At 38.5% G+C, this 19,723-nt stretch overlaps 1 protein-coding gene across 2 annotated transcripts in view; it reads left to right on the top strand.

The window, feature by feature from the left end:
• The window catches only part of LOC107548185 (zinc finger and BTB domain-containing protein 16-A-like), a 67,014-nt gene that overhangs the window by 21,576 nt on the left and 25,715 nt on the right, over positions 1-19,723 (top strand). For both annotated transcript variants that reach the window (XM_016228779.1, XM_016228780.1), the window contains exon 2: positions 4,163-4,249. In XM_016228779.1, coding sequence (XP_016084265.1) covers positions 4,163-4,249 — 87 coding nt within the window. The remainder of the gene's footprint in view (positions 1-4,162; positions 4,250-19,723) is intronic.

The following is a 19,723-nucleotide window of genomic DNA, read 5'->3' as shown; positions in this document are numbered from 1 at the left end:
CAGCTATTATATAATATCCATTTCTAATGCCGCCAATAATTAGAGATGCACAGAAATTCCGGCTGCCGAAAATGAGTTCACCGCTTAGGATTCACTTGTGTGTTATCCCGCTCTATGCGTGTGTGTATTATCCATAGACTGTATGGTATTATCCCGCTCTGTGTGTGCGTTATCCCGCTCTATGCGCGCGTGTGCTCCGCTCTGTCGCTCACGGCCCATGTGAGTGCTCATTGGAACAGCAAAGTCCACTCAGAAATCAAGCTGACAGGAAACATCGATGTAGTACAGTATTGTTTCTGTCTGCAATAGCCCTACTGTGTTGTAACATGGTGTGGTACATGGGCAACTCTGGTAACGCTGCCCTCTCATTCATTGATCTGCTAACCGCTATGCTCATGTGTCCTGATAATAATAGCTTTCTAAGATTAAACATTATTTGGATAATTGGTAAAAAAAAATAATAATAATAATCTCTTAATAGCCCTACAAAAATACACTGAGCGAGCAAAACTGTTTAATTACCATTATAACTATCTCACAATGTTTATGAATAAAAGCCTACATTAAAATCTGTCATATAAATTGGTCTCTTCATTAGAAATTAGCCTACTGATTTTTTATAATATTAAAAATATCTGTATGACATTATATTCTGCAGTTCTTCTCTGTTGTACCAAATATCTATACTTTTCAAATTATCATATCGAAGTTAGAAATTCAAATATTGTGACCAAATTAATTTTGTAGGGTGCCACAAATTTGTAAAAATTTCCAAAGGGTGCCGTGACTAAAGAAAGGTTGGGAAACACTGATTTAGAAGACGAAAACCAAACAAAGTTAAGTCTGACACAGAGAAAGGGACCGATGGCCGGCCAGCCGGGGTTCGTCTTTATTTAAATTTATGTGTGTGTACTTCTAACATGTTTGGTTGGTAAAATAAATGTTGTAAATTCAAATCAGAGCATCTTCCGTGTCTGGAATGGATGTATTCTTGAGTCTATAAGGTAACAACAATAATATAATAAGATAACCTTGTTTGAAATGAGTTTGGCTAAAATGTCGGTCTTAGTACACAATGTAACTACAGAAGAGTCAAGTTTTAAATGGGAAAAATATCAAAACTCTTTGGTCATTTTTGAGCGAGATGCTAACGGTCTAATCAGATTCAATGATCTATGCTAAGCTGCAGCTAAAAGTGCTACCGCCAGACCCAGAGATCGGCTGAATGGATTCGAAAACGGTAAATCTCAACTGTTTAACTCTAGGGGAGTTGGAAAATTAGCCTATTTTCAAAAATAGTGGAGTGTTCCTTTAATACCAGGATTGGGCAAAATCTATCTATCTGTCTATGTATTTTTATCTAACTCTGTCTATCTGCCTATCTATCATTCTATCTATCTAGTCATGCCTCCATTACAGATTTGTGCAAAACTTTTGCGATATTTTATATATGTCGATAAAAAAGCTATTGCATAATGACAGTGTTTCCATTAACCAAACTTATTCGACTAAAACAATTTTTTCCTCTTGCGATAAGTCATGGTGACAGATGTTTGTAGGTTTATGTATATCACGGCCACCACACTAGCCATTATTTTTAATCGAACGAGACGTAGGTGTATATCTTTAGCTAAGCAGTGCGAAGAGCCGCTTCTGAAACATGCCGTGGCGTGTCTGAAATAAACACAAGCATTGACTAGTGTGGCTGTGTCGGAGCCGTAATGCTCCGCAGACATGTGAAGTGTAAATAAGGTGTTATCTAAGCATTAATGGCAAGGAAAGCCAAGCATTATTGTCAAGGAAAGCCCCTTATACTTGAGTGGCAACATATGAGGTGTTTCTTGGAGGTTATAGTAGATTAAAGAATGATCATGTGACTTTTACGTACACTAGGTGACCTGTAAATGCGAACTTTCCCTTGCAGTTTTTGGAAATTTCAAATTGCCTGAAAAACCACCTCATGTGAGCGTAAAAACGTTTTGCGATATATGGGAGTTTTTGCAAAATTGACACGTTTCCATTGGGTGTATTTTCAATTTGCAATTTCAGTTTGCACAATTTGAAGGATAAAGGAAATGCAGCTAGTGTATATTGTTCTGCCATTGTTTTAACGTTTGTTCTATTGTTTGTTCTATACGTTTATCATTCTATCGTTTTGTCTGTCTGTCTCATATCTGTACTGTATATCTATCTGTCATTTGATCATTCTGCATACTTTTTGCCACTTCAATGCTAATTTAATTCAAATTCAAACAGGTAGTCCACCCCAATATTATACAAATGATCAAGCCAGAAGTTGAGATGTCGGACCACTCAAGCAGCAATGTTTAGAATTTTCCATAGAGACCGTATTTACAGTTTTTGGAAAGTTAAACTTCGGATTGCTTACTTACAGTTTCTCTGCACTTTAAATACAGCACCCATTGCAGAAGAAACAATGTTTTATGGTTAACAATTATTGGGTATGAATACACTGAAGTAACCAGTTCTGAGGTCTGTGGTAGTTCCTCTTTATGTGCAGTTTTTTGTTTTAATAATGATGTTTGATTTCTTGAGCCATTTAGAGGAACTTGTCTGTGCCACATTTATAAGTTTATTGCTGAGTGGCATCATCTGCAAGAAAAGAAAGAAAAACACTTTTTTTCTACTGCTTGACCGTACAGTACATTTTGCAACTTTACAGTGGTTGCGAAATGGACTTTGGTTTGTTTTTTTTAATCTAAGCTATGACTTCCTGTTGTGCTTGTGAAGGCGGTAAGATTTAAAGACATAATGACGAGAGCTGACAGTTCTGTTACAAATTATAAAAACTCCCTTTTGATCGAGCAGATAAATACAGTGTGAATGCAATAGTGTTTCTGCTTAATTCTGATTTATAGATCAGATTGTATATTGGCATCCTGTGGTCTCACAGTTCCTCTTGGTGTCCCATTGCAACATCTGAACATGCTATGCGGATGTGATATGTATGGCTTCTTGTTTTTATCTTCGTTTTAGGGTTGTGTTTGACAGCATTTGTGTGATTTTTAGTGAAAGTGTGCCTTGAATGATAAATCCCTCTTATGATACATTGCTTTCATTTCAAGTGAATCCAGCAGACTTCCAGCTCGCAGGCACCAAATCATTTTACATATTACTGGGGGTTCAAATAAGAGATATGACACCATGCACCACCCGAGGACCTCCAAACTAATGTAGATTGAATAACTTTTGCATTTTTTTTTGTCTTGTAGCTGGTGAGAAAGCCATCGTTTGTGACCAGTGTGGAGTAGAGACCGTATTTACAGTTTTTGGAAAGTTAAACTTCGGATTGCTTACTTACAGTTTCTCTGCACTTTAAATACAGCACCCATTGCAGAAGAAACAATGTTTTATGGTTAACAATTATTGGGTATGAATACACTGAAGTAACCAGTTCTGAGGTCTGTGGTAGTTCCTCTTTATGTGCAGTTTTTTGTTTTAATAATGATGTTTGATTTCTTGAGCCATTTAGAGGAACTTGTCTGTGCCACATTTATAAGTTTATTGCTGAGTGGCATCATCTGCAAGAAAAGAAAGAAAAACACTTTTTTTCTACTGCTTGACCGTACAGTACATTTTGCAACTTTACAGTGGTTACGAAATGGACTTTGGTTTGTTTTTTTTAATCTAAGCTATGACTTCCTGTTGTGCTTGTGAAGGCGGTAAGATTTAAAGACATAATGACGAGAGCTGACAGTTCTGTTACAAATTATAAAAACTCCCTTTTGATCGAGCAGATAAATACAGTGTGAATGCAATAGTGTTTCTGCTTAATTCTGATTTATAGATCAGATTGTATATTGGCATCCTGTGGTCTCACTGTTCCTCTTGGTGTCCCATTGCAACATCTGAACATGCTATGCGGATGTGATATGTATGGCTTCTTGTTTTTATCTTCGTTTTAGGATTGTGTTTGACAGCATTTGTGTGATTTTTAGTGAAAGTGTGCCTTGAATGATAAATCCCTCTTATGATACATTGCTTTCATTTCAAGTGAATCCAGCAGACTTCCAGCTCGCAGGCACCAAATCATTTTACATATTACTGGGGGTTCAAATAAGAGATATGACACCATGCACCACCCGAGGACCTCCAAACTAATGTAGATTGAATAACTTTTGCATTTTTTTTTGTCTTGTAGCTGGTGAGAAAGCCATCGTTTGTGACCAGTGTGGAGCTCAGTTTCAGAAGGAAGATGCTCTTGAGGCCCACCGGCAGATCCACACAGGTACGACACAAACACCAACCCACACTGCACACTAGAGCTGTGTATCACCAGCAAAGTCACGATACGATACGCATCACGATACAGAGGCCACGATACGATACATATCACAATACGGGACTGCATTGAATTTCACCTCAGAAGAGTTTAGTAAAACTGCTGTTTATTAAACACTGCATACTATAGTACCATTTCTAACTATTGGCAGAGCAGGCAGTTGACCTCTGCATTATGAAGGGCCTCCATAGCTGTACCACAGTAGCCTACAATATAGGTAATGGCATATGTTTCATGTTTACATTGGGCACCTCCCCACCAGGTACAATATTCTGATTGTTTGCATCTTGTTTTTAAGCCCATAAATAATAATGTACTCGTTCTAATAAATTTATAGTGTAATGTCCTCATTCTAATATATAAAAAAATCATATTTACATTGCTGGTAGGTTATCATTGCACAAATTAACACACTCTGCGTTTAAAAAACTAAAAATTAGAAGAGTTCTAAACTAATGCGCTGTCTTCACTGTATCTAACGCACACACGCTCATTCACGCAGTCAGACATTCAAGAACAAAATTTTTTGTGCTGCCCCACAATTTTATCAACTAAATAGCTTAATCGCTCTAGAGCTACATTAACTTTCTCAACAAGGAGCTGGTAACATCATTGTTTCTAAAGGAATTAAAGACACCGCTTCACTGTTAATAGAGAAACGCGGCAAAACGGTGGTAATTCATAAGTACACCGCCTCTCACTCTCTCTCATAAATGAACACTTGATGAATTACACTTTTCTGAGAATAGAATATTGAAGTGGAGATCGCTAAACTGCAAGCTAACCAGTGTTTTCAGAAAGCAAGCGCGTTTATCCACAGTGGAGAGAGCGCGTGCACATGGTTGTCAGATTGACAAAGATAAGTAGCATGCTTAGCAGATATTTCCGTATTGCGCAAGTGGGAAGCTCTGTTTTGGGGATTGCGTCTCTTTATATCAGGCAACCCCGGTTGTGTTCCTCTGCGGCCAGATTAAACCTTGTTGTAGCCTATATATTATGCTCTATTCATTATTTTTTGAAACCTTGCACTTTTCTACTCCGTTTTAAAAGTTGTTCTTGTATTCAAATTAAGTGCGGTCCACTGCTGCACACTTGCCACAATATCGATACTGGGACAGCTGTATCGATACTCGTATCGTCAAATCTCTGTGACGATACATCGTCGTATCGATGTATCGAACACAGCACTACTGCACACATCAAACACACTCAAATGTCTTGCATTCAGTACATGCAATATGTCACTGTATGTACAAGTTTGGATTTGAGGGCTCACATGCGTTTACGTTTAATAAGAGAAATTATTACTCTACCTACTGTATCTTCTATTCTTTCAGGAAAAACATGCACAAGCTTTATTTTTCTGTTATCTAAATTTATTGAATTTTTTCCTCACATTTTTCACATTTTAGAAAATAATTTTTTATGTCTGGTCATATGCCTTTGCAGAATTTCAAAATTAAGCTTTCTTAAATCATGTTTCATATTTATTTTGTGTTTTATATATATATGTATATATAATTAAAAAAAATAACTTTAAGAACTGTTATATTGCTTTTATGTAATTATTTTATGCAAATGTATTAATTATTATATTAATTATGCATTATTTACAGTATGAGTTCAAGTCCCCAAACTTGTATCCATGCAATATAAAATATCTTTTCGATTTATTTATATTTACAAAACAAGCAACGTAATACAGAATGCAAATCAAATCATATCCGTTTGCATTCTATGAAGAGAAGTTCACTCTGTGTGTTTATTCGCAAAGTGTGGTAAACAGTCAGCCACCTTGGTTATTTATAAACGAATAAAGCTTGGGCCACGATCATGTGTTTGAAGAGTTGCGTCCAACAACTTTGGAACACATGGTGACAGGCAAATGTTTACTGGAAGAGGTGAAAGGCAAGCCACTCTAGCAGGTATGGGGTAAAGCTGGCAACCAACTCCAACAATTACGCACATACATACCTGCTTGTCATTCTAGGCAGACAAATTATTGGTTGTGAGAAACAGGGCAGTTGTGGTCAGCCTTGGTTGGATCTGTTTGTTTATTAGGTGCCCTCAAAACAATGTTGTGGCGTGGAAGGAGGACCTCTCCAGTTTCCGCCTCTGCTTACGAACTTGGTGGTAACCCGAGTGGGGTATGTGGTCATGTGCACCTGACCCTGATATGATGACCTCTGCTGGGTTGCTGGACACAAGAGCTGTGCTGCTGCATGTGGCCCTCAGTACACTGCCATGCTATGACTGCTCACTTTCCAGACAATCCTCGCTATCTGCCCTCGGGAGAATGTTCTAGCACAAACGTGTCTAGCACTCCACAGCATAGCAGTCTGGCTCACTTAGATCACTTTGGGTATAGAAAGCACCCTTAATGCATTACATTTGTGATCATGTTCCCATTTTGTTGTGCTGAAAAGATTCATCACACCCATGTGGCCTTGAACCACCTTCAGGAACTAGGTACTCGAGATTGACATCCTTAAAATGTACAGTCAATAGTTCAGCGTATTGAATTAGGTATTTCATATGTAAGTGGACACACTTGAATGGAGCTTTTATGGCTGCAAAAATGGCTTGAGTGAGTGTTCAGAACTTTAATCATTGTTGTGATACAGACAGTCATTTTAAACCAGCATCAAATGCGATTGGGTGAATATGTTTAAAAATGTGTGAAGGCTTCAAACAGTCTGTCTGTAGTTCATTGTGGCTTCAATATTACTTCTGCAAATACTGTTTCCTGACCTAGGGCCATCAATATAAGGGAAAAAATTAATCGGTTCAAAACAGTTATTTCTCATTTTCATTTTTCAAGTACTATAAATGTAACTATTTATAGTAATTATGTTTTATAGTACTTTAAAATTAGAAATAACATAGTTCTACATCTTATAAAAAGTACTATAAAATACTAGTTATTTATATATTTATAACCATTTTTATATTTTATAGTACTTAAAATAAAATAAAATATAAAAAGATGTAGAACTGTTATTGCAAATAGTCATTTAAGTAAACATTTTTTTCAAGTTTATTTTTACCTATATATATACACATAAACACACATACACACATATATATATATACACACAGTGTTTTGATTCATTTTTATTTCTTATTTTATATATATAAAATATATGAATCAGTTCAAAACACTGATTTAATTATTCATTCTTTAAATCTGTGTTTTGAAGCATTGTTGATATCTCTCTCTCTCTCTCTTCATATTTTTATCAAAAGTATGTTTTGATTGAAATCTTAATTGTCGATGCACATTCTTCATCTTTATTGTTGACTAAATAAAAACATTCTTTATTGACCATTTTCATTAGTAATTTAACTGACAAGATTAACCCTAACTAGCTTTTGGCTACTGAATAATTGCTATTAAAACGCTATTTTATTGCTCTAGTGATTGCAAGTCTTTAGGAAACTAAATTAGCAAATAAACACAATGAAATTATTGATATTCACAGTTTGCCAATTCATTGTAAATAAATCATGAATATTTCATATACCCAGCCAAGCTCTCTCCCAGTCAGAGCTGGTTGGGTGCACTTTGTGTTATTTGACAGACATGCGTAAAAGGCTTGCCGTGCCCTCGCTGACCGGGCCTCCCGAGAGCCTTGACCAATATGGGGCCCATTGTAAATAAGGGTTAAACAGGGCTAACGATCAAAGAAAGGCATACCAGTGGAAAAGCCTGGCTAAATATAGATTTGGAGTCTGGAGTAAAAAAAGTGGGCAGTGAAACTTGTCTTCCTGCCAGGGACCTGAACAGCAGTGAGGCCAGCCTCCCCTGTGGCTACCAGGCTTATATTTTAAATGTGCTATAACGCATGGCTAGTTTGATACACTGGCTTTTTTTCCCACAGTCCCTCAATATGCTCACCCATATGCTTCATTTTCACAGCCTAGATAGACTTGAAGTGGGTTATTGGGGGTTTTTATGTCTGCGGCTTCATGATTTTTTTTTTCCTGAACACTAGCCATGACACGCAGACGTCCACATTTTGCTACGCACCGAGGGTGGTTTTTGAATCATTCTTCGAGATGGTGTAAAGGCCACAACAGGAAATGCTTACATTTCACCTTGTTATCTCCCACTGTTAGTCAGATCAGAGTGACAAACCCTGCGTCCAAAACCTCGATTCTAAGCCAAGTCTGATTTTGCTCTGCTTACGTTATGCTACCACTGTTGCTTAAAAGGCCAAAAACCATGTCTCTGCCCCCACACCAGCCCTAGTGGATGTGTAACTCGCAGTTACACCCTCTTTATAAATAGTTAACAGCTGTTGGCATGGTGGTGGTGTTTACGATGGACAAAGTTTTCTTGTCGTTGTAAACATCCAGGTCTCGGTTTTCAAGTTGGCAGCTCGACTGGCATAAGGCTGAAGTGCAGGGAGCAGCGGTCATTTTCTGTAACGCTATCAGGAGGACTGCCGATGAAGTCCACCTGCATGCATGAATGACAAACAAAAGCCATTCATGGAAAATCAGATGCCGCAATGATTGAATAACACGGCAGTAACAAAACGGCAACAAAATTAAGCATGATGGAATGAGTCCTGACTGATAGGATATTGAATTTGTTTCATTTTCTCTATTAAAGAGAGAAACAGCATTTTGTTTTTTCACACCTGAATACAGTGTGGTTGTCAGATTATTTTCTGCTTCTCTCTAAAGCAGCAGAGACGCTACACACACAGTACGAGTAGTAAGTGTGTTAATGTACAGTATACAGTGTTGGGGAGTAACTAGTTACTTGTAACGGAATTACATAATTTAATTACAAAATAAATGTAACTGTAATCTGTTACAGTTACTAAGAAAAGTGTGCAATTAAATTAAAGTTGCTTATGAAAATGTTAACGATTACAAAGTGGGTTACATCTGAATATTTTTACACACATACAGATATGATTGATTTCTTTCCCAAATTGCATTGACTGCTCTAAAATATGTGACACCAATGTTTCAGGAGTTTAGGATACAGAACAGGACACATGCTTATTTGATAACTGTTTTATTTCCAATTTGGATTCATGTATATGCTTTATTTTTTTAAGATTAACAGGTTTTTTTTCCAAGGCGTTGTTAAAACCCAGTGTTTAACCTCAGAATGATCTCAAAGTAAAAAGAGGTTCTAAAGTCTGATTTTGTGGTGGCTGTGCTTTAAATTATTATAATCTTCAAACAGGATTTTGAAAGTCTGACAGTAATCAGTGTTGAGACCTACTATAAGGTTAACCCTGCCTGCTTTAAATGTTTCAAAATGATTGAATTTAATGAACAGTTTAGAAAAATGTCGAAATTTAAATTTAGAAAGTAATCAAATGTAATCCGTTACATTACTTTATTAAAGTAATTTAAATAATTACACTACTTATTACACTTTAAATAGGGCAACTTGTAATCTAATCTGACCAAGAAATGTTGACAGAGCGAGAATGGCAGACAGACATCAACAACCTGATCTTGCTTCCTGGTATTGTAGTACTTTTAAAGTTTTCTCACCGGTGAATGACACATGATGTAGCCCAGCGGTTCCCAATTCCAGTCCTCACGCTCGTTAGAAGTGAGCTACGTGCATGAGCTGTGTTCCGATCGATATGATCCCTACACAGTGTTCATTGCTCCCTACTCCCTGAGCAGGGGTTTACTCCACTTCGGAACATGTGCTGGAATTGGGAACCGCTGATGTAGCCTATTGTAGTAATGTTGTCTCTGGTATTCTGGTCTTTGAGCGTATATGCGTTCAGGGTTTGGACGGCGATTGCAGGGAGGGTGGGACGTTTGCTTTCAGTGCTATCAGGCTAAAGTTAACATTTTCCAAGATCTCCTACTGTACCTTTAACTGTGTTAAAATATTTTAATCGCATAATTTTTTCATAACTAATTAAGTTAACGCCTTAAACTGACAGCCCTAATTTTATTTTTTTTATTTTTTTTAGGAAATTACAGTTTTTATTCAGCAACTTTTATTTGCACCAAATTTATCAAATCTGACAGTATAAAGACATTCATAATGTTACAATCAAAGAATCCTGAAAAAAAAATTGTTGATTTCAACATTAATGTTTCAAATTCACAGGAATAAATTACATCTTATTATAGAAAATAGTTAAGCAGTTATTTATTATAAAAAATATTTTACAATATTTCTGTTCTTGCTGTATTTTTGATCAAATAAATGAGACTTGCTGAGACTTTTCAATGTGTTTGTGTCTGTAGATTCAAGTGTTAAAGTACTAAAGTATCTAAAATCTAATTAAAATTCTAGTTAAAAGAGCTTTTGTTAACTTGTTTGAGTTTTAGATGGTCGGCACGATTCCTGCCTCATTCCAGACTAACACCACCACTTCAATGGGTCCCTTTGTAGGCTTGTCTCATTTCTGTTGATGTCAGAGAAATCAGCTGCTGTGATATGTTGATTGGAAGAATGAGGGGCCCTTGTGTACAGTCTGTAGTATTTCAGACTGATAAATCGGGTTCGTTTCACCTAATTATTTACATGTTCTATTTATTCAGCATTTAATAGTCCTCTGTGCAGCAAAGAACATAAATAAGGTTATCTGAAAGCATCAAAATAGCTTGTTTTAATAGCTTGATTACCTGGACTTTACAGTGTGGCTCTTCGAATGACTGTTAATGGCATTCCTTGGCGAGGTGTTTGCCGCCTGTGACGTCAGGGGCTTTTAGACAGTTGGAGAGATTGGTTAAGGCGCAGAAATGGTCAGTCATGTTTGGTGCCAGGACTCTTGAGAGAAAAACAACATCATGTGCTGTTGTTGACGCACAGCCCCATTGCTACTGGTGTCTCAGTTCTGACCTACTTTAAAGGGCAGCCCAATTTGAAGAGACTTCAGCTCCACGATCACTTATCTCAAGGGACTGTAATGAAAAATTCACTCATGAATCCTGCTGAAGGGTCTTTTGTGTGTGTTTGTGCATTTTAAATAAGGGGTATTGACTTTTACAGAGTGCGAAACAGCATGTCTCATCTCAATCTGAAGCACTGATATGATGTCTAGCCGAGAGATGCGCTTTACCACACACAGCAGTGCTTTATTTGCTGTGACGGCTCGAATGGAAGATTTGAGGCGAGGGGGGGAAGTTCCAGCGTTTCTACTGAAGCTACAAAACTCAGAATTGTGTTTTGACAAAACTATTATGAGGAAACTGACCATGAAGCTCCTGGGTCTCCGCAATCAGATCTCTATCGATGAATCAGTTAGACTTCCAGGACTCTCCCGTTCAGCGATACGCCTCGAAACATCACAGCCATTATTGGTTTACCGCTCACAGATACGGTTATAGACGAGGTCGGTGGCATAGTTGTCACACAGCCTTGTTTAAACCGGCCGAGTAGCTGACTGCATGTAAATCCAGATATAATAGCAGCAGCTCCCCCCTTCCCTCTTGATTTCCTCTCGTCCTTTTTAAGTCTTGTGTTACAGGGAAAATATGCAAACCATTTTGGAGAGAGAACGGCGGATTTGCTCGGTGGGAACATGGCGTGACTCCAGTGAACCAGGCCACAGAGTAAACACTTTCTTCTCTGAAGCCAGAAATAGTTTTGACAGAGTGAGAGAAAGGAATAGAGCAACACGGCTGTGTTTTGGCACAGCGAGAAAGAGAAGAGAGCGCTTTTTTGGGTTCCCTCGCCCCCCCCATTACTTTCTCTCCCACATCTGAAAATATCCCCGAATAATGTGCCCAAAGGCTTCCACTTCTCAACCCCTCCACGAGCTTGTCACTCTCACAAATGGGGTCGGTGCCACCGGTAAACACAGGTCATGTCATACCCCTCTATTAACTCAATCACACCGCTACTAGTAGAACGGCTGTTAGGCATTTAGTTAATTGTGACGTAATTAACCTGTCAGTGTGCATTAAAGTTGCACAAGCCAATTCGTATGAATGTGGGCTGGTTTGGGCATCCTGTTCAATTTACACAAAAGCAATTTTGTTTTGCTATAGTGCTTCAGAAGGTGACCAGAAACATGCCCATGAGGGAACATGTGCTCTGGTAGCCAGAAGTTTGGAATAATTCATTATTAATCATTAATTTTGAAAGTCAAGGCTGCATTTATTTGAACAAAAATGCAAGAATTGTAACATTATTACTATTTAAAATAACTGTTTTCTGTTTGAAGTATATTTAAAAATTTTATATATTACATATATATTCTTTTATTTTACAAACTTTTGTTTGACTGCCAGTGTGTGGCATATATATATATATATACATACATACACAGTGGGTACGGAAAGTATTCAGACCCCCTTAAATTTTTCACTCTTTGTTATATTGCAGCCATTTGCTAAAATCATTTAAGTTAATTTTTTTCCTCATTAATGTACACACAGCACCCCATATTGACAGAAAAACACAGAATTGTTGACATTTTTGCAGATTTATTAAAAAAGAAAAACTGAAATATCACATGGTCCTATATATATGGTATATATGGTATATAAACAATATAATATTTAAAAATATAGAAATACAAATTTATACATTTATAATAGTTTTATATTTGTAACTGTATATTTATCATTTCTAAATTTCTTTTAAATGGCACCATTTTATTTTTATTTTTTTCTTCTTTTTTCTTTGTTTTTCTTTTAAACGCATAAAAAAAGGGTCCCGCCATAGTTGCATGATGTTCCTGAAAGTCACCTTCAGGACAGGACACTTACAAGAAATACACCCAGGGGCATTGCTTTAATCCAAATGTGTTTTCCAGTGCTATTTTTATTTATTGTATTTTTTTTGTACAGGACAATGAGCTCTTAGCCTGAATTATGGCAGTGTTTGTAGGTAAAGGCTGATGAGGTTGGATCGCTCTGAGACAGCATGGCATCAGAAATGGTGTCCATGTGTCGGTCAGCTGCAGCTGATTAAATGACTATTAGCTATGCCAGACTCTATCCCCATATCTCATTCTACATCCATTACTGAGCAAGCTGTCCCACACTCAAGCGGAGGACCCATCTGTCCGAGCCCCGCTGACCGCCTGCACCCAGCTTGGTTACTGTAGGCCTTCATGATCCTCATTGCAGGTTGGCTGTAAGCTTGCTATTATTGCTGCATTGATGTACGAACTAACTTAATTTACCACTATTTTTAGTGACAGCATGAGAGTGATAGATGCATCTAATATTCATCATCTTTTTTTTTTCATTAGAACAAAGAAAAACACTAATTTGTAACTTAAATCACTTCGTAATTACGATTTCCTAAAGTAGCAGCTTGAGCATATGATATCCTCGTAACTGTTTTCCCATTTCTGTGTCATAAAAACTATCATTCCACATACAGCTCTGCCCGTTCTGTTTTGAGCTTGCAGGGTGAATAACAGGTGACACGGAGCAGACTTTAAACCCGAAATCATTTGACCCCCATGTCAATATAGCTTTTCATGCTCTATTCAGAGGGCTGTAAGATTTAAACGAAAAGACTGAAAATGATTATCTGAATGTGTTATGTGGGATTTTGCCGGTCCAGCAGAGGCAGCGGCTTAGACCCGGCACAAGTGCTTGGACTCTGTATCAGTGACCAAATTAAATCAAGCACAGACCGGCCTGGCCTCTGTTTTTTTCACAACTAATTTTTTCCCTAGATAGGATCTAAATGAGTTTTCCAGTGGGTGAGATGCTCAGTTGGCTGATAGATACCATGTGCAGACATGCAGCCAACACCCAAATGTAATCATCTGTTGGCAAGAATGTTTAGCCATTAGGCGAAGTATAAATTCCCACAATGAGCTCCACTTTTATCAACTAAGTCGATGTAAGCGGTCCGCTTGGGAACTCAGGCCGGTGGCCCTTCGAAGAAGACCCACCGCAGTTGACGGGCTGCACCGAGGGTCACCGTCCCAGCCTAGTAGGTACAGTGGGGGGGGAACGGGGTTTTGTGGCATCTCTGCGTGATAGCTGCAGCGTGCATTGTTTCACGGCAGAGATTTGACAGCAAATAGTGATGTCTAAATCCGCCTGGCACGGCGTTAGGGAAGGGAATCTCGACGAGAGAGAGGCTTTGTGAGGCGAGACAGCAGCACATGTCCAAAAGAAAATAAAAGTTTTGTGGGGAGATTACGGACTCCTGTAGGCCCGGCGATTCACGTGCTGTAAAGAAGCCAGCAGGAATCTCCCGATCTTGTCCGCCAAACTCGCCCGAGATGGGACGCCCCTGCCCACTACAATAAGACTCATCCTGTGTTGAACAAGCGTTATCCGCCTCGGTTCTGAATGCGTTGTATCTCAGCGCTAATAACCATAGGTAATTAAATGCTGAGGGGGAGTTAAGATATGAAAAGGAGAACTGAAGTACAGGACAATCTTCTGCTATGATAAAACTCAGAAACCGTACACACAGACCCTTTGTGATTGAGTTTCCCACCTTGAAGTATCCCTGTAATGGATTAACCCCCGTCCCACGAGTGGCCTGAATAGACAAGGATTCACTGGAGACGCAACAGAGCTACTCCACAATGGGCCAGTCTTCTTTTGTTCCTTCAGCTTTTTGAGTAAATCCAACTCCCCCAAACCCTGTAATTAGATTTGAGCTGTTTGCAGACATCCCAAAAGTGATCTGTACAAAGCATAAAAAAAGTCTACCCTTTAATTTACAGTGCAAATACTTTTCCATTAGCGATGGGGGATTTGGTGCTATTTGTTCCCCTGAAAGGAGAAGGGGGAGTGACGGGAGGTGGAAGACACTCTTCTGTTACTTAATTGCGAACTCTGAGATTAGTGTGAACACTTCCAACCTTTCACCCCAAACAAAGGAGCGATCAGGTCTTGTTGCCTAGTGGCACGGTCTTCACACTGGCCAATTTAACCAGTGAGCTGGTTCTCACTACCTGTGCCTGTGCAATTGATGGAGCAGCGAGTGAATGATTCCATAACAGCTTTTGCTCTTCGTCTTCATTTCTGGGCCAGATATAAATGCCTCCATATATGAATGCCTTCATATACCTGCCTAGAGTAAAGACCTTCATATATCTGCAGTTATAAAAGGTGAATATACAAATTTTTATGTGAGTTTTACATAGGATTAAAGCTCCATTCCTGTATGATATTTATTTTATTTTACATTCACATAACAGTGATATGCAAATGCTCAACAGTAAGGCTTTTTATGCTGCCAGTAATTTTTTTTTTTTAACCCTGCAAACATTTTCACTGGCTCCACCACACTTTTTATTTATTTTTTAGCAATGTATTTTTACATATTTCATTTTGTGCATTATATAATACTTAATATTTTTCCAATTTTAAATTCATTAAATAATTTTCTTTACAATTTTACAGAAAGACAAGCAGATTTATACATTTATGATGTAATGTACATCTATATTTAATGTAAGACTCTTAAGCTGTGTTTCTCTATATATCTCATCTCTTTCAACTATAATATACATCTATAATTGATAAACATACTTTTGAGAAAACTGTAATATTATATGATGCAATTTTTTTTTTTCATTGATTTTTTGTTTTTATCCATGTTAGTCAAAAATAACTATTATTAATGGTGTTTGTTAATGCACAAGTAACTGCAATGATGCTAGGAGGTTGCTTGGTCAGAAAAGCCAACCCGATCCTAGATATGGCTTTTTTTTGTCTTCTTTAAAAGCATTTTCTATCTGTTTTCTTAACAACTTTATTTATTTGCATGTTAAATTATCGTCCAGGTGAAAATCATTAGTATAATTGCTTATAAAATAATAGCATAGATGCATGCATGATCAAGCACCTATGCACCTAGGTTTAATAGAGGTTTAGGAGTTGAAATCCCTAACCCAAGTATGATCAGTAGTAATAGTGTTGCTTGCCTTAGCACTGATTATATGTAAGCTCTTCACCTTCAATTTCTCTCATTCCCCTATGCCTGCCTGTTCCCAAACAGAGTTGAGTTGTGAGCTCAGGTGGGAGCCATTATGCCATGGAGGCTTGCCCTTATCAGTTAATAGCAGGTTTCCAGAGACTAGGATTGTTTTGATAGATGACACCTGGTCACTCGCTCACAAGTCACACAAAGCAGAAGAAATGAAATGCTAGATAAGATATCACTGAAAATACTCAACCATTGATTGCTCAGTCATAAAGGTTGGGTGTGCGGCGGTCCGAGTTAATCTTTCCTCCTGTTCTTAAGACACGGGACCCAGAGTAGCATCGGGTTCAGATGCAGCCTTGAGCCCCTCAGTTCGGTGCCTTTGTGTCGAAAATGAATGGATTTGTCGTTTATTCTCATCTGCGGATAGAAGAATTCTCTTCATTCATTTTTTTAGGCATCCTGCTGATATAATAAGATGTTTGGATGTGTCTGTTTACTTGTTTTTTTTTTACACATACACACACACAAAGAGAAGAATAAAGGATTGTCGTTAGGGTCTTTCATCCCCCCCTCACACTGTAGAATTGGGTGTCTGTTTACAGTCCGGCTCAGAGGGCTGCCTGTGCAGCCCAGTGCTGACCACAGCCCCAGAATGTGATTGATTATGTGGGGTTTATGCCATTGAGAACCTTTCAATGGCTCCAGGGGTCACAAGGTCATCTCATCCGCAAATCTGCTTCCTTTTGTACAGTGAGACACACAAAACCTTTTTCTCCCTTCTTTACCCTGGGAAAACGGGGGATGGGAATGCCATTTAAACGGCTCTCTTCTTTTACCCAGTTTCTTTCCCCATATGGCTTTCATTAAATGTCTGAAAATCTTTCTTTAAAGCACTTTGACAGAAAATTGAAGAAATTTTGGTTCTGTAAGAGGAGTAGTGATGTTAAAAGCATTTTAATAGATACCTTCAGATAAGTGTGCTTATATTCACAGAGCTGGCAGCAACAGGAAGCTAGATTAGAAAATTATGCTCTAATATGTAAATGATCTAACTATGCAATCTAATTTTTTTAATGTATTTTGAGCTTGTTTAACTAACTAATTCCCCATCAACGTCAGATTTATGAGACCTTCTATCAAATTTTTGCAATCAATCTCTATTATCCTAAATCTAGGTTGCTTTACACCCAGCTATAAAGCTTTAAATGAAAAATACATTGGGAAAGCTGCCGCTAGGCACCCTGCCGCTTTGATATGTGGTCGACAGAACAGTGTAATTCAGAAAATGTGCCAGTCCTTGGCCTTTAGGCTCAGGTCTTTGTGGTCATACGCCCTGGATTACACTTTAACCCCAGGGAGGGTCTCTAGGCGAGGTGAAAGGCCAGTGGCCTCGTTTGGAGGGAAAAAAGAAAATCCTCTCTCTCCTCAGGAATGCAGTATCTTCTCACCCAATAAGCTCAGTTAGGGATTTCACCACTGATAAACATTCACCTGAGACCCTCAGGAGTCGCACCCTGGGCGCAAGGTCTTGTTTGTGATGTCTCTCTGTCGTAACAGAGTGTGGCACACATTCTTCATACAGACGCCATTTCTAAACGTTCTCGCAGGAGGTGGCGTTTCTTCTGAGATTTTTGTGTGTGTGATGTGTATGTGCCATTATGTCTCTCTGAAAGCACTAGGGATTCAGACTAACCCTTCAGAAGAATGTGTGGCATACAGGCCAGTCTGGTTTTAGAAACAAGAGTCTTATCCTGTGTTTGCTGTAATTTGCAGGGCTCAAGGTCTATGAGATATACGGCCCTGAGAGAGGCCAGAGACTCCCAAAGCGCGCGTCTGATTTGTGGCAGGCGGAGGAAGGCACTAGACTACAAACATCGAGAGTAAAAAAAAAATAATAATAGTCTAGCTGATGTGTATTTATTTAATCTACTCTGTGGTTTTGGTTTATATAAAGGATGTCCTGCTCTTATTAAACCAATTTTGGCTTTAATATTACACTCAGTTTCCGTAATTTTTTGAAAGGAAGCCTTGTTCCAGGATCTGAACAAATGTAAAGGGTCAATCAATGTGAAATGAGTGAGAAACTCGCCGTTTAACGAGCGGTTTTCTTGTGTAGAATAACACACGCTCCTATGTTATCCATACGCTCAGAGGTCATTTGAGGTCTGTCTTGGTCTCAACTTGAAGCTTGTGTGGCCGCTGCCTATGAGGGCAGGTAGAGCTCCCCCTGCTGGACGTCTCAGATGTTGTGCACTTGACTGCATATTCAAGCCCCTCTTAACCTGTTATTTTCTTCTTCATCGTTCTTTATTCTTTAATATATTAAGACCAGCAAAAAATTACAACTGTATTTCAAGCATGTCAGTATAAGTCCACTTCGACTACATATAGAAGTCGTTCAGATAACTTTGTAACGCCACCATGCCAATATTAATTTCTGTCTGTTGGTTATGAAATGCACCCTTTGATATTTTTCCCCACGTGGCTCCAAACAAAGCAGACATAATTGAAACCAAGTCGCCAACCTTGAAATATGACAGATAAAGGTGCACACTAGATGTGTTGTGCGGCGACATTGTTTTGATTTGATTTTGTCACTCTCGCTGTGTTTCTCTATATCTCTCTCTCTCTCTCTCTCTCTCTCTCTCTCTCTCTCTCTCTCTCCCTCTCCCTCTCCCTCTCCTCACTCGCTGATTCATTCTCGGGTCGGTCGCGGCACATGGATGCAGCGCATTGTGAATTCACAGAATGACATTTGTGACCACGGGCTCTTTGAAAATATCGCTGTTCTAGTACTTGGTGGCCCGTTAATATGATTCCAAAGCATATCCCCTTCACATATAGGAAGTCGAATGTAAAAGAAAATATAGCTAGACTTCTGTGTGATTGAAAAGGAGAGACTGTATATAACTATATGTTTTCTTGTTTAGAAGCAAGTGAAATGCCAGGAAGCTTGCCGCAGCGGAGGGATGCTGGTTTGCTTGTATGTGGTTGGAATAATAAGATATCACCTTAAGATCTTATTTGATGGCTCTCTGCACTTCTGTCCCATGACAAATGCTTTGATGATAATCAGGCGGCAGGACTGGAGGTCAGCCAGGATCTCATTGGGAGTGACCCGTGTTTGGTGAATCTATCTGTCAGAGTAGTTCCTCACATCTGTGAAAGATGTTGTTTGTGTGTTTTGCGAATGTGTTTGGGCATGCAGAGCCTTCTTTCCTTTTTAAAAGCTCATTACTGGGAGATAGTGAATTAACAGGTGTTAACACACAGGATAAATGACAGGCTGATGAAAGCATCTCCTCCAGTATCAAATGTAAATTAATTAGATTCCATCTAAATTAAACACGCCATGAAATCATCATGGGGCGACGGGGCCTTTTTGAACATTTGGTGGGCTTGAGTTTTACGAACTGATGATGTTTTCTTTTTCTTCCGTTTTTTGCTGTTTGAAGCACACTAAGCCCCTGATTCTTTTCCCATGGACCCTTTAAGCATCTCCAGTTGTCTAATGCATCCTCTAATGCGCTCTCACAATGAAAACATCTCTGAGTTTATTGCTGTTT

This window comes from Sinocyclocheilus grahami, unplaced genomic scaffold, assembly GCF_001515645.1.
Source record: "Sinocyclocheilus grahami isolate Dianchi unplaced genomic scaffold, SAMN03320097.WGS_v1.1 scaffold344.1, whole genome shotgun sequence".
Taxonomy (NCBI): domain Eukaryota; kingdom Metazoa; phylum Chordata; class Actinopteri; order Cypriniformes; family Cyprinidae; genus Sinocyclocheilus; species Sinocyclocheilus grahami.
Note: the sequence above shows the minus strand (reverse complement) of the source record. Positions and strands in the feature narration are given on the sequence as shown.